At 43.3% G+C, this 14,753-nt stretch overlaps 1 protein-coding gene and 1 pseudogene across 5 annotated transcripts in view; one reads left to right on the top strand and one right to left on the bottom strand.

The window, feature by feature from the left end:
• Positions 1–14,753, top strand: part of CERKL (CERK like autophagy regulator) — a 105,694-nt gene that overhangs the window by 60,683 nt on the left and 30,258 nt on the right. For all 4 annotated transcript variants that reach the window (XM_084800174.1, XM_084800175.1, XM_084800173.1 and 1 more), the window contains one exon: positions 7,224–7,355. In XM_084800174.1, coding sequence (XP_084656300.1) covers positions 7,224–7,355 — 132 coding nt within the window. The remainder of the gene's footprint in view (positions 1–7,223; positions 7,356–14,753) is intronic.
• Positions 9,771–10,312, bottom strand: LOC311607948 (ubiquitin-conjugating enzyme E2 L3-like; annotated as a pseudogene). Its single transcript has one exon. The product of its transcript is annotated as a ubiquitin-conjugating enzyme E2 L3-like (transcript).

Here is a 14,753-nt window from a genome sequence, read left to right as displayed (position 1 = left end):
ATTAGGCCATTTTATTGAATCAGATGTCAGTCTGTGAACCATTATGTGAATTAAAGTATGAGCTGCTGCACTGGAAAGGATATCTCCGATTGTTCCAGAAAATAATGTTGCCTAGGAAAAGAGGCAAGACTCTGATTCTATTTATGGAGTGCTCATGATGTTGATATCAGCGTGGGCAACACAAGTCTGAAAGGGGACACTGGGATCAGCCTTGTGTCTGAATGCTAACAGGCTGCATGGGCATGTCAGCCACGTGGTAACATGTATCCGACTTAAAAGCTTCTGTGGGAAAACACTCAAGGTATTCCTCCCAGCTTCCAGAGCCGACAGGATTGTCTTTCATCACTACAGCTACATAGCCGTGCAGATAGGATCTGGAACAAGTGGACTTTTCTAACAGTTGGATAAAAGGGGGTGTAAAATGATCATTATTGCTGATAAAAGTAATTGTTAACCTAAAAATCTAAGAGATGACAGGGAAAACCTATGATGAAAAACGGGAGAATTAAAGATATGTTATGTACAAAAATCAGTACTTTTGAGTTCAGTAGCCAATATAAAGTAAGGGGATGAATGGGAGGGAAGCTATGTTGGCAGGAACAACAGAAAAGATGAGACAGTTCAACTGTTCAATGTTTACCTGAAAATAGTTAACATGGTACTGAGAGATACAGAATTAGTTATGCCTAAGTATGTTTTGTATAAAAGAAATTGAATGTCATAAAATTCTTTGAGGTAAATTTACTCTAATGTAATCCTATAAGACACAAGGAGGATTTATGGTGCCAGATAAATTGGTTTTAATAGTTGTGCGAGGTATGATTACTTAACATGTGCAAGGCCTCGGGTTCAATTCCTAACATCCCCCCAAAACAGGGACAACCACAGCCAGGCGATCTATGTGAGTAAAGGAAACAGCTCTCTGGCTGCATCACTGGGATGTGCACATTCAGCATTCTGAGCATCTGAGCATCTGAGAGCTGAGAACGTGGCGCTGAAGTCTGTGGATGGGATTGGGCTTGAGCTCAGGGAAAACTTGTGTTTAATGCACATGAGGCCCTGGCTTTAAACCCTAGCACAGAACAGGAACCATCCAAGATATTAATAACAGAATCTGTGAGAAAAGCCTGATTAATTAATGAATGATGTTGCATCAGGTGGATTGCCAACTGGAGCAAAAATAAAGTTTCAATTTTACTTTTACCAAAATTAATTTCAGGTAGGATTTTTTAAAGTATGAAAATTTAAAAAGGTAGGCATTTTAAAGTCCCAAAAGACTTTTAAATATGACATAAGATGCAGAGGCCATAGAATAAATGTTAGAGAAACTCAGTGGTAAATACATAAAACTGAGAAATTTCAGCATGAAGAAAATTCCTTAAATAAAAGCCCAAGGCAAAGGACACCATGGAATATGTCTTTCTCGCTCATACAACAAGCAACAGTAATTTCCCTACAGGTCAAACTACCATTATAACCATGCGTTACAACCAAGAAAACACATGGAACCTCTTGGGAAAAAAAAAAACAAGAAATACCAGCTCACAGAAAAAATGGAAGCGTCGCTTCAGTATTTGCACTTTCCCAACCTCTCTGATCAGAAAGCACTGAACTGAAATCAGAGTGAAACGGACATCTTAGTTACATATTGTGGAAGATGATCCCACCCAGTTCATTAGACTTAGCTCAGAAGTCATCTTTAAGACAAACACTAAAGCCCAAACAAACAAACGAAAGACTTAGAGTATATATGCAGACCGCGTGTGCATGTCTGCGTATTTCCAGAAGGAACCCTCGAGCCTTATCAGTCAGTGTTTGCTTCCCACGAGGTGAACTAGGTGTCCTGGACAGGCAGGTTAAGGAGATTTTGAACTGTCTCTTTTTTATATTTTCACTTGTCTGTACACATTTTCCATGGAGGTCCTTTGGGGCAAAGAAAAGCATATCCCTAAGGCCTCACAGGAATCTGGCTTCAAGTTTGGACAATGCAGTCAGCTGGGCAGGAAAGTCTATGGAGAATCCGAGCCTTAGACGATGCTGCTGCTCTGTTAGTTTTGGCAGTGGCTGAAGAGAGAGGTTCTTAGAGCCTTACTGCTTAGCACTAGAACTTCCAGCCCCACCCTCCTCTCCAGCCAGAACTAAAGCAGGGCAACTTCTACCCCAGCACCACAGAAGGCTCCTCATCACCGACCCCATCCTCTAGCGCTCTGTAAAGCTTAACCCATCACTGTTTCTTGCTTTCTTTGACTCTGTCCTTCTGGGACGTATGGTCCACCATTAGCAAACACACCTGCTTATCACATTCCACACAGGAATATTTGTCGACCCCACACAGGAATATTTTTCTATTCATCCATTGCCTTAGGAGTGACCAAGCTCTCCTGAGGGCCTACAGCTCCCCCTGCAGTCCTCTAACGGGGTGACGACCTCTCTGAATCATTGATCCAGGGAGATGCTGGTAAGGTCTTCCACTTCCTCCTTCCACCCTGATCTGGCACCAACCGCTCAAGCCTTCAGTTCACACTGCTTGCTGCAAGGGTCCCGTACAAACATCTGGACCATTCTCCCCCCTTAAAAACTAAAGCTCCTATTGACAGTTATTCGGCTATACTATACCCCGGGCAGTTTGATGTTTTCACACATACTATCTCAGTCTCTGTGTCCAATCCATCAAAGCTCTTGAGTCTTTTATTTAACCCACACCTCTCCTATAATCAATTTTCCATTATTTCTGTCGTTTTTGACAGGGTCTCACCTTGGGCCCTAGATGACCCCGACCTCTTTATGTACTCCAAGCAGGCCCCGAACTCCGGGTGATCCTCTTGCCCTTGCCTATTTTTTTTATTAATTTAATATTTTATTAATTTATTCCTATTACATCTCAATTGTTATCCCATCCCTTGTATCCTCCCATTCCTCCCTCCCTCCCATTTTCCCCTTACTCCCCTTCCCTATGACTGTGACTGAGGGGGACCTTCTCCCCCTGTATGTGCTCATAGGGTATCAAGTCTCTTCTTGGGAGCCTGCTATCCTTCCTCTGAGTGCCACTAGGCCTCCCCATCTAGGGGATGTGGTCAAATATGAGGCACCAGAGTTCGTGTGAAAGTCAGACACCACTCTCCACTCAACTGTGGAGAATGTCCTGTCCTTGGCTAGATCTGGGTAGGGGTTCGAAGTTTACTGCACGTATTGTCCTTGGCTGGTGCCTTAGTTTGAGCAGGAGCCCTGGGCCCAGATCTGCCCATCATAATGTTCTACTTGTAGGTTTCTAGGACCCTCTGGCTCCTTCTATTTCCCCATTCTCCCATGTTTCTCTCACCTAAAGTCCCAAAATGCCCTTGCCTCTTGAGTGTTAGGATTACAGATATGAGCACCAATTCCTTGTATGTATTCACATTCATAATTTACCATGGATGTATTCATAGTGTGTCCAGAGCCCATTAGCATCACATGGAGCTTGTACGCATGCTTGGCTTCCCATTCCCACCACCCACCATCATCAGCCTTCCCAGAGGATGCTTACAGTGCCACTAGTTTCTATGCACATTGCATCTTGCTGTTTACCCCATATTTACCCATCTTTGACTCCTTATGGACACTGCCCCCACCCCCAGGGGCCATATCTAAAATGTCAGAACTTCTGGTCAGTTTCACATTAAAAATGTACACAAAATCTAATTTTAATATCTATCACACACAATCCGACCCAAGAACAATTGCCTTCCACTTGGGATGTTAACCAGCTGTGTAGGCTTTGTCTTCCTATGGCACTACTAAAAACAGCACCTTCTACACAAGAGGCAGCGTGAGCCTTTTTCAAACCAGAGGTTTTACTGCTGCTTTGTTCAAAATTCACCATATATCTCTAAGCAACAACAATAACAACAGTCTCTAGAAATAACTATAAGGCTCTGGGGGACCTGAGCGCCCCTTTCAGGGAGTCTCTTTCACCCTCTTTGTCTTCTATGCTGCAATTTTGTCCTTAGAATGGATACCTCAGCCTACTCTGAATCCCTTTATCAGTTTCTGTGTCCTGCAATCAGGATGTCACCTTGGTAAGGACAGGGGCTTCCCAAATGGAGCCTCTGATCCCCTGATCCTGCCTGATTCACAGCAGGCCATGGAGGTGTTGATAAAGAAATTGGCATTATGGGAAAAAGGAGAAATTAAAGCTTGGTTTATAACATCACCTGTATGGGGACTGTCCATTTACAAAAGAAAAGAGGATCTTCTTGAAGTACTTGGGCCAGGACATTCCTTCTGACTGTTGGTACTGAGGTGTAAAGCCAGATCCTGGCTCTGTCCTGGTTTGGTGAAAGCAAACCAGAAGTTTGACTGCTTAGTTCCTGGTTCTGAGACAACAAGGGTATTCCCACCTGATCCAGTCCACACCACACAGCTGCTGTTGTCTCAGTGTCCTGTAAGGGGGGGAATCTAGGGTTATGTAAATGGCCTTTTCTAATTGTCACCAGATGACTCTGGCGTCTATTACTTTTACTTGAATTGATTTTTATAATGTCTGAAAATCATACTTTTTTCTAACTTTGGGATTCCTCATACCTGTATTGTTATTCTAAGACAAACTTTCCCTTTTTATCATTTGCTTAGTGTCCCTGTAACCTGTGAAGTTGAACATTTAAAAGAATCCAGTACAGTGTGACGTATTGCTGTCAAACCTCCCATTTATAGTTGAACCAAGATTGGTTAGTGGAAGTCCCCAGATGGCCCATCACAGACTCTTGCATATATGATACAAGGACAAGTTAACAGAAGGGCCGGGAGTGAAGTGGGAGCAGAGCAGTGAACGGGTGGATTCTGGAAGATCACAAAGACAGGCACCTGGAGGGCCTGGGGTTTGGAGCCAGCCTTGAAAAAATGGTAGAATTTTGGTTTTGTTTTTTAAGTGTGCTTGAAACAGAAACAGAAAAACATCTGAAGGAAGAAGGCCCTGCAGCAGCTGTGGCATTGAGTGCAGTGCCATGTGTTGAGGTGTCACAGGGAGCAGTGTCATCCACTGCAGTGCCATGGCTTGAGGTGTCACAGGGAGCTGAAGCAGGCCAGGAAAAGCCGTGTGAGCCCAGACCTGTGTGCCCACTTATGCTGTAGACTATGTAGCCTGGTGGATTGTTAATGACTGTTAATGGGAGAGTAAGGGGGGAAGGCATGATAGGTGGGGAGAGAAAAGCCAGTTCAAGTCACTTAAGTCCTGCTTTCTTCAAGAAGACTTTTCCAGATCCCCAAGAAATATCAGTGCCCCATACGTTCCCTCATATACTCCCGCCCTGAACCACCCATCCCCATCCACTCCCACCTCATACACTACCATACCCATGCACTCCCACCTCCCCCATGCACTCCCACCTCCCCCATGCACTACCACCTCCCCCATGCACTACCACCCCCCTGCGCTTCTACCCTCATGCACTGCTAACCCCCCATGCACTCCCTCCCTCCATGCACTCTCACCCCCATGCACTCCCAACCCCTCATACACTACTACCCCCTGTGCTTCTACCCTCATACAAATATTCCCACCCCCACATGCTCCCCCCCCCCCGCGCTCCCATTCCCCTTCGCGCTCCCACCCCCCCCCCACGCTCTCACACGCTCGCTCCCAACCCCTCCCCATGCGCTCCCTCCCCACGCGCTCCCCCCCCCACGCGCTCCCACCCCCATGCGCTCCCACCCCCGCATGCGCTCCCATTCCCCTTTGCGCTCCCACCCCCCCACGCTCTCACACGCTCCCACCCCCCCACGCGCTCCCACCCCCCCCCCCCGCACTCCCACCCCCCACGCACTCCCACTCTCATGCACTCCCACTCTCATGCATGCCCACCACATACACTCCTTGTGTTTCGTGTCTCTGCTGAGAGTCTGGACTTTACTGCTGATTCCTCATTGAAAGTACCAGCTGCCTCTTCTCTGGTCTTTCTTTCCAGAGTTGAAAACAAAGGTTCCATAATTCCTTCCTGAGTGTTGAATGCAAGAGAAGGAGAGGAACTGCCTTGGGATGGGATCTGTAGTCTCTGATGGCCATTTTTTAGGGGTCTGGGCAGTGTGCACAGCATTGAGCTGCCAGGGCAGCTTTGAAACAGTGAAGCGCTGCCAAGAGCTGCCAGGCTGGAGCTTTGCAAACCAGGGACGCACCAGGGCACATGGGCTGGGGCCCTCCCTGTCCCCGAGGGGGTTGATGCAGAAGTCCTTAAAGCTAGCACCTACAGTATAGGTGCTCACCCTAAGAACTGGAAAAAGTGAGGCATGGGGCGGGGTCTCAGCATGTGTGATCAAGAGGGTGATGAGAGTTTTTTGTGGTTTTTTTTGTTTTTCATTTCTTTTAATCAAAACAGAGGCTCTGAAGGTTTCTTGGGAATGTCCAAATACTTCAGTATATAATGGTATAAATCAGAGTTTGATATAAGTAGACCTTTTCTTCCATTTATCTATAACGATGATTTTATTAGAAATGGATGTTAACTGCTTTTGTAAGCTTAAAACACTGTCTTCTGAGCGCAGCTTGCCATAAAAGAAATAAATGGTCGTCAGCTTTCTTGCGGCTCCTGCCCCTTCCTAGCAACAGACAACTTGCTGTGCGCCTGCTCCAACTGGGTTCTCAGTGCTAAGCATCTTGCAAGCCCAGAAAATTGCAGTATCAAATCTCAGTCCCAGATGTGAGGCAGCCCAGAGAGACTGCCTCAGACAAGGGCTCTTTCCCAGTCCCCAGGAGAAAAGCACTGTCTCCCCTGTCCGCTTCTGGGATTTGAACTCTGACCTAAAGCCATCTTTTAGCTACCAGCATGCACTGCGCTGGCTTATAACAGTGACCCAACCCGCTTTTTGGGTTCTGTCTCTAGAGTCAAGTGGGAGGTCAGATGTCAGTAGGCCTGAGGTCATTAGGTATATGTACATATCTAAGGAGAAGAAACACACCTTTCTGTTTGTCACAGCCCACAGCCTCTCTCCACCAAGAAGTATCTAACCAGTGAGTCGATCAGCGTGCATCAGCACTGCTTCCATGTTGATGAGTTGCTGTTATTTATACTCTTCTTTCTGAATAATATGCTTCTTATAATGCAGGACTCATCTGAAGAGGGTGAGTATCATGTTTCACCTCTAGGAAAGCAGCAGATGGTTAAAAAAAAATAAAGCCATATCCAAGCAAGAGTGTCATTTAGATATGCTGAATAGTCTGATGGACAGCCTAACCTTTCTCATTTTCACGGTAGGTTTCACAAGCAGGCCGAAGGCTCTCAAGATCCTCCTCAACCCTCAGAGTCACAGAAAGGAGTCTGTCCAAGTGTATTACGAGAAGGTGGAGCCTCTGCTGAAGCTGGCAGGGATAAAAACTGATGTGACAAGTGAGTTACCACCTTTCTATAACTTTACCCTCTCCACCTCCACACAGAAGCCAGGCTTGCAGTCATCCTACCTAAGCACAGGCTGCTGCTCATAACAGTAAAGCTTTCTTCATGTGTCCCATAACCTTTCTTCTCTGTGTCCAGACTTGCCATTCATTTACTTTGGTTTTTTTTTTTTTTCATTTTTTTCTTTTTTAAAAAATTTATTAATTTATTCAGATTACAACTCAGTTGTTATCCCTTCACTTGTATCTTCCCATTCCTCCCTCCCTCCCGCTTTCAACCTATTCCCCTCCCTAGATCTATGACTGAGGGGGACCCCCTCCCCCACTATATGGTCATAGGCTATCAAGTCTTATCTTTGTAGCCTGTTTATTCTTTAGTTGGCTTTTTCCATCCTGGTATCTTGTACTGACATGCCAGTGTGTAGACCTCTTTCACAGTAATGATTTTTAGGTGTTATTAAACTATGGTTCTTGACAATTTCAAGAAGATGTTTGGTATTTTTACAGTTCTGCCTAATGTTTTTCTGTAGCTCCTCCCTTGGATTGTTTTTGTTCTGACCCTGACCCCTGCTGGCTAGGTCAAAACTAAGCAGGAGGCTGCTGCATCTAGTTGATTTTGGGGAAACTGGGCTTTTGAGTTCATTGTCAAAAACAGGAGTGTGCTTACCTTCTTGCTAAGGAAGATGGGAATTGGCTAATCCCAAAACTAATAGAAAGAATGTCTATAATGTCGCTTTGGACATTTAAAATTTGGTGACCAAATTCTCCTCCTTTATTAAAACTCACTTTATGCCCAGCTGCTAGGAAGGGTGGACATTGCCTGAGGCCAACTTTGCTGCCTTTGTTCCCATGTAGCATGTCACAGCCGAGGAATCTGTCACACATGGTAGTCAATGGAGTCTATTATGTAATTAAGCTAGTAAGGAGACAAACGCAGAGTATGCTGGTGTCTCCTGGTCATAATGACATGTTTCTGAAGAAAGGGCCTGGCTTTGCTCAGCTGTGACAGACATGGGTCTCACAATGTTAATAAGGTCTTTGAAATTCAGTGTCTTGAGGCTAAAGAGAAGTTCCTCTAAGGAGGAGCCCGACATGGTGACATGGTGACCCATGCCTGTAATCCTAGCACTTGGGAGAATGAGGAGGAAGATTGTGGGTCTGAGGCCAGCCTGAGCTGCGTAGCAAGACCTTGTCTTACAAAATATAAACGAATAACAAAATAAGAGCAAAAGACAACAACAACAACAACAACAACAAAAGAACTAAAATGGAGTTACAGTCTGGAGAGAAGGCCCAATGGTTAAGATCATTGGCTGCTCTTCCAGAGGTGCAGGTTCAATCTTCAGCACACATCTGACAGCGCACAACCACCTGTAACCCTAACAATACCCTCTCTGTCTTCCACAGGCACAAGACATACACGTGTACACAGATAAACCTGGTTTTTCCTGTCTTCATAAAACAGTTGACCATTAAATTGCATCCTTTCTTATTCTCACCTAGGGGGATGAAGAGATGTGTGAGACATATGAGAAAGGGAGTCCCTAACGTGCACCAAAACTTCTTTTGGTTTGATTATCTGTGTCCAGCATAAGATGATTGTTTCCTTTCCTGGAACTGAGGGCAGATTCCCTCAGTTGAAAGCTGAAGAAAGATGCTTGCATTGAGTGTGGCTCTATTAAGGGCGAGGGGCAAAGTGGCTTTGGAAGGCTCCCTCCGTGCATCCAGACATGACTGAATCTTATGCTACACTCATCATTTTGCATATTAAATCATGATCTATAGTTGCTAGGTACTTTTTTTTTAGAGATAGTGTTAAACTAATGGTTTGGCAGATATGAGTCCACCAGCTGAATCAGGGTTAGGAAAGGAAGAAGGGGGGGGGGAGAAGAGAGAGAAAGATGAGGAAAAAGAGGGGGAGGAGAAGAAAGATGAGGAGGAAGACGGAGAGGTGGAAGAGGAGGAGGGGCAGGTGTCAGGGCATGGTGTTTGAACCGAGGCAGAAGTATTAGGGATGTGTGACTTCCTTCTGGTTATGCTGGTGAGTGAAGTATGTCTTGAGGGATCCTCCAGTTCCCCAAGTATTATTTTTTATATTTTAGCATAAGATTTTTGTTTAATATCACAGTGCACCACTAAGATACTTCAAAAAGCATATTTATTTTTGTATTTGTGCAAAATGGCTAATTATGAGCTGCCTAGCACTCCTCCTATAGGCAGAACTATACGATTGCATCCTTTGCCTATGAAAGATTTTCCTCTGTATACCAGCAAAACTCTTTTTAAAAGAACATCTGAATTTTTAAATCCTTCTTTACAGGTTACCTAGACCACTTTTGATTAAGAAAACTGTAGAGAGGTAGTAACTGCCACAAGCAGATGCCAGCTGGTGGCACATGTCAATTTTTCCACAGAGTCCAGCTTTACAGGAATCTGAATGCGCTGCTCGGGGTCTCTGCTCAAACTTGCTGGACTCATGTATGGCAGATTTTAGTCCTCAGGTCACTTTTCTTCATATTTCTTTGTAAACTCTTCAGCATTCTTACATAATTTTTTTATCATCTTTAGAGCATTCTTCAGCTAGGTCATCCTAGAGTGGGTGCTTGGGCTGGAGGTTGTTTGCCATATGAGGGACTAGATCACTTGGTCAGTCTTGGTGGCTGGCTTCCAGTTTTCAACACTAATGACTGGCAGACACACCTGCCCCTTCTCATCGATGTTAGGGTGGTGATCTTTGTTTTAAATGTGATCTTGAGTGGTTTGAGTGGATCCTTTGCTGGAAAATTGATTTCAATTCTGAAGGCCCCCTTGTCAAATGGAGGGTTGTCAGGAACATTAAGCCCTTGCCAAGTCAATACATTAGCTTCATCAACCTGGATGTTATGGAAGTTTTCCATTCTACATTTGTGGAACTCTTCAGGGCTCCTTCATCAGCCTTCTGCTGGCCGCCATCTTGGATCTGGTGCTGATGCTCTTTCTTACCTGCAAAACTTTTACATCAAAATATTTTTGTTGTGTGTCAAAGACTTAATAAACATGTGGATGCTGGAAACTTCACAGACTTTCTACCTACTTTGCTTGAAGTGTCATACAAATGCAGTCTTTGGGTTAGAAGTTTCCTTTTCATAAAGCTCTGTAATAAGATTTGATTCACTTTTTAATGGGAAGGATATATATGAAGAATAATGCAAAGGAGCATGCATCTACTGCACGTCCATTGTTTTAATACAGCCCCTTTTGCATTGGTGAGTCCAAATGGAATAAAAATTACATAAATTCTATTTGAGAGTTTATTAGAAAATCATGCTGTGTAAGTATTCTGTATGATTTGAATATTTCACCTACATGTAATACTTTTCATGCATTTATTTTAAACACAAATCTTACACATTAACAAATTTATACTTGTTTGACTTTGATTTGTACTGAAACCCTAACCACTTCTGAATATGGGTCATCAGGTTTTGAAATACTTGAGCTAAAACTGTAGGGCGCCACAATGCTACATCCATCTATGTAGGGTTTTTCTATCAGGGGTATCAGCAAGGCTTCTGGAAATGCCTAGAAGGAACAGATATTTATTTGTAATGTATTGGTCCAGTGGTCAATGAAGAGAATGAATGATAAGTCCAGACTGACATGCGACATGTTTTCTCTTTCTTGCTCTCATAATGAAGAAGGTATTAGAGCTTGCACCATTAAAGATGCTAGAGTTTTGAGAGGTCATTGGATGATAGGATAATTCACAGAACAATAAAATAGAAAGTCAGAGAAGTAGAGAAAACAGGGAAGACAATTTCAAGACTAGATAGTTCCAGTTTCCCTGGGAGTGGTGTGGTTGCCCATGGAGGGGAGCTGAAGAGAGTGCAGATAGCATGAGACAGTGCTGGGTGCTGTGAGTGTTTGACTGTCCCGGAGGGAATCAGTGAGGCTTAACTTGGGATCTTATGCTAGAGGCCCAGTGTCGTGTTATGGAACAACTCCAGTGTCTTTGCCTGCAGTCTCACTGCCTTGTGCCCATAAGAAGGGAACTTCTGTTGTAGAAGTTTTTGGTTTATATGTAAACATGTTTCTGTTTTAAGCCCAGGTGTGGGATATTTGGACTGTTCCAGTTTGTTCACAGATGATAGTTGTCTCCTGAAAGGGCACATGATGTTTGTCATCTGTGAACTACCTCATATGGGGCCATGGTCTTTGTCAGAGGCAGGAAAAGCCAGACCCAAAGAGAGACTGGTGGCTCTCCAAGAAAGAAGAAGGCTACTGGTGTTTTCCCCTGCTGTTCCTGGTTGCTACTGATGCAGTTGGATGAGAAGAAGTTGGAGATATCCTGAAATGAGGACTGGACTTGCCCCAAGGAACCTAAAGACTCTGAACAGCAGGAAGCAGCTAAGGAAAACTATGTCCCCCCTCAACCTACTAACCTTCTTTCTCTCCTGCCTGGTGTTGTGGTATTGGAAGGGACTGGGATGCAATAGGGATAAAGAGTTTTAAAGAACCTCTCCAAAAAGGTTGTCCCAAAGTATGCCAACATACTTCCTGTAGCCCTATTTAGGTATCAGTGGATCCAGCCAGGGAGGCCACACATTAGCTTGCTGATCAGGAACACTGCTTACATCCCAAATCCACTGTCTTTTTGGCCAATTGGTTTTCTGCTAGTTACAAACTGCTTAGTGCAGAGAACATGAGAGCTGACAGTTACCTTCTTACAACTGTTAATCTGCAGTAGTTAATGTTGCCCACTGTAATGATACAAAAGCAACACATTCTATGTGGTGTGTAGAGTCAGCAAGCTCCGTGCCCTCCTGTGTGTTCTCAACAGGCACTTTGATGTTCAGTGATCCTTTGCTTTGACGAAGGTGTTAGACATTCTCATTATCACTGCCATGGTTTAAAGAAGCTTCTCTGAATTTAGCCATGATCACTGCCAGCCCAGGGCCCCTGGGGATGCCTAGTCACCAGACAGGTCTGCCTCGTGGGGCCGGGAGCTGGTGGTGGTGGGGTGCTCAGAACGTGGAGCTCTTGTGGGATTGTGTTCTTTCTTTTTACGGAGCCATGCTTTTGGCATTTGGTTCTTGTGACTTTGTGTTGTTTCTCAGTTGTTCTGTGTAGCTCTACTTTTGTAGTTTTCTCTTTTCTTATTTTACCCAGTAGAAAACTACGCTATCTGAAGAAATTCAGTCACATACTATGTATATGGGGTAGGAACGCAGGTTAAGAAAGGAGCTAGCAGCTGTGCATGCTGGTCTGGTTGAATTTACTGGGACTCTAGAAGGAGAGGAAGAAATGGTATCTCAGTATCCCATCCCAGAATAAAATTTGAGCACCAGACCAACATCCATTTCATCGCATTTCAGTCATAGTGCAGCTGATTTTATTTCAAATTATTGTGGGTATCTGATATTATCCTCACGACATTATTGTGCTCAACATAGTTCCTCGAGGTGGTGACATTAATGCTGAGGTGGAGGAGTGCTGGGGTAAAGAGCAGTAGACCATAGACTCTTAACTCTCTAACACAGAAACAGGGAAGAACGCAGACGTCTTAGGAAAAGGAAAGTAGATAGAAAAGTAATATCATCGTTTAAAATGTGATTTGTGTAGCATCTGCTCTCCATGATTATGTGTGATGGACGACCATGGCTCTGTCTACTCCAGAGCCCCTTTGAGCCTGTCTGGCTATTTAGTTTGATTCTTTCTACTTCGGAGAGTTATATAAACCAATTAATTGCCATCCTTTCCGTTGCATTCTTTTTCTTTATAATCATTGTTTTCATCATTTCATATCACCTATTATTTTTCACTACAATATGTTATTATCTCCAGAGGCTATTTATTACTAAAACAACTTTTTACACCTGTAGATTTCTTTGTCAGTTTTTTCCTTCCTTCTTTCTTTCCCTGCTCCCTCCCTCCCTTTCTTTCTGTTTCTAACCACAAAAAAAGTGATTTTAAAAAATTTATCTAATATTCATTAAGATTGTTGTACTTAGGATCTGGAGAGATAGCTCAGCAGTTAAGATGGCTCAGCTACTCTTCTGAGGACGTGGGTTCAATTCCCAGCACCTACATGGCAGCTCATAACAGTCTGTAACTCCAGTTCCAGGGGATCTGACACCCTTACACAGGCATGCATACACACAAAACATCAATGTACATAAAATGAAAGATAAAAATAATAAATTTTAAAAAGATTGTTGTGCATAGACATGTTATATTAGTGTATAGTCAAATTCCACTTGAGATGCTAAAGAAAAATTAGAACATTTTAACTCTTAATTAAATAAAAAACATTTAGCAAAACATAATTTGAAAGTGAAGTTTTTAAAGTATTTAAATTTTTTTTAAGTAAGCTTTGGTATAAAACCCAGATGCGAAAACTTCCTTTGGAGCTTATATTTTTCTTTATAATAACTCTAGTGATTTAAATATGTATGTGTAGGAATGCTTATTACATTGCATTGATAGGTTATACATGGTTGTATCTATATAGTTATAAATGAATTATCAGCATACATCTTGTATGATAATGTAACCTTGTTACTTTATTAATATTGATATTTTGAATGTGCTTATACTTTTCCTCTGATTAGAACTTACAAGGAATTTTGTTCTGTCTGAGTAAGCTTAAGAAGAATTACAATGTAACAGTATTGGATCCAGAATGATCCTTTCAGACACCAAGACTGATAATTTTTAACAATACCCAAAAACATCATAGGAAAAGCTTGAGCCATGCTGGCACCAGGCACAGACAGGCATGAAAGATTAATGTAATCTTGCATATAATGATGCACATTCTTACACAAAAAATCCATCTGCAGTGTCATGTCAGTCAGCAGAAATCTTTGATGGGTGGATACAGCTGGGTTGCCTCTTCTGGCAGGGATGCCCCAGAAAATGCTAAATGTGCTTGTGATGCTCGGTACCATCTGCAGTGGCCCCACCCGTCCTGTCTTCACTGGCATTTTCAGTGCTGCATGGGATGTTAGTGACTGTGGCAACAGAGATGCGCTGTGACAGACTCATTTCCTCTGTGGCCCCGGGCTGTGGTCCTGTGTGTTGGCCCTCCCTCCTGGTCTGGGCTTTTTATCACCTGGATGTACTTACTTTAATTTTCATATCAGACTCTCCTCTTTTTATTTATTTATTTTTTTTTATTTTTATTTTTCTTGTCTTGAGTCTAGCAGCTCCAGAGACACGTTTCTTCTGGTATGCAAATCTTATACTAACCTTTCAACTAATTTATTCATGTAAGGTTGCCAAAGTGATTTAACGTGGACTGTTCATTGCCAGCAAATATGCTGTATTTTCAAAATACTCCCGTTCCCAAGCTTCTGGTCGTCTTATTTAGGGAAAACTAAACAGACAGGCACCAAGATAAATTCCCTAAACA

This window comes from Acomys minous (assembly GCF_964271855.1).
Source record: "Acomys minous genome assembly, chromosome: 10".
NCBI lineage: Eukaryota > Metazoa > Chordata > Mammalia > Rodentia > Muridae > Acomys > Acomys minous.
This window is presented reverse-complemented; position numbering and strand designations above follow the sequence as displayed.